At 65.1% G+C, this 467-nt stretch overlaps 1 protein-coding gene across 1 annotated transcript in view; it reads left to right on the top strand.

The window, feature by feature from the left end:
• The window catches only part of SEMA4G (sema domain, immunoglobulin domain (Ig), transmembrane domain (TM) and short cytoplasmic domain, (semaphorin) 4G), a gene marked incomplete at its 5' end in the record, with an annotated part of 3,497 nt that overhangs the window by 2,114 nt on the left and 916 nt on the right, over window positions 1-467 (top strand). The window contains 2 exons of the mRNA XM_010290986.1: window positions 204-265; window positions 357-458. Coding sequence (XP_010289288.1) covers window positions 204-265; window positions 357-458 — 164 coding nt within the window. The remainder of the gene's footprint in view (window positions 1-203; window positions 266-356; window positions 459-467) is intronic.

Below are 467 nucleotides of genomic sequence, written 5' to 3' on the forward strand. Positions count from 1 at the left end.
GGGATGGCCTGCCTGTCCCCGGCAGGGTCCTCCCGAACCTTACATCTGCCCCATCCCATGCTGTTGCGCATCACCCCGTGGCACAGTCGCCCCAGTGCCACCCCCAAGGGTCTGGCATCTGGCAGCTGGTCTCCTGGTGGCTGTGACCACGTCAAGGTGGGCTGAGCCGGGGCTGTATGGCTGAAGCCCTCCATGTCTTGCAGCACAGGGCTGGTGCAGGACATTCAGAGCGGCAACGAGGGATGCCGGAGCAGCTCTGGGCGGGGTGAGTCTGCGCTGCCCCTTGGGACCACGGGTGATTCTGGCATCCCTTAGGGTGGTTGGGACAAGTGTGAGGTTGGTGCGTGTCCCCGCAGGCTCACTGCCGTGGAAGAACCGGACGGTGCTGCAGGGCGATGACGTGCTGCTGCCCTGTGACCAGCGCTCCAACCTGGCACGAGCCATTTGGCTGCTGAATGGCAGGGAGG

This window comes from Phaethon lepturus, unplaced genomic scaffold (assembly GCF_000687285.1).
Source record: "Phaethon lepturus isolate BGI_N335 unplaced genomic scaffold, ASM68728v1 scaffold31857, whole genome shotgun sequence".
Lineage (NCBI taxonomy): Eukaryota > Metazoa > Chordata > Aves > Phaethontiformes > Phaethontidae > Phaethon > Phaethon lepturus.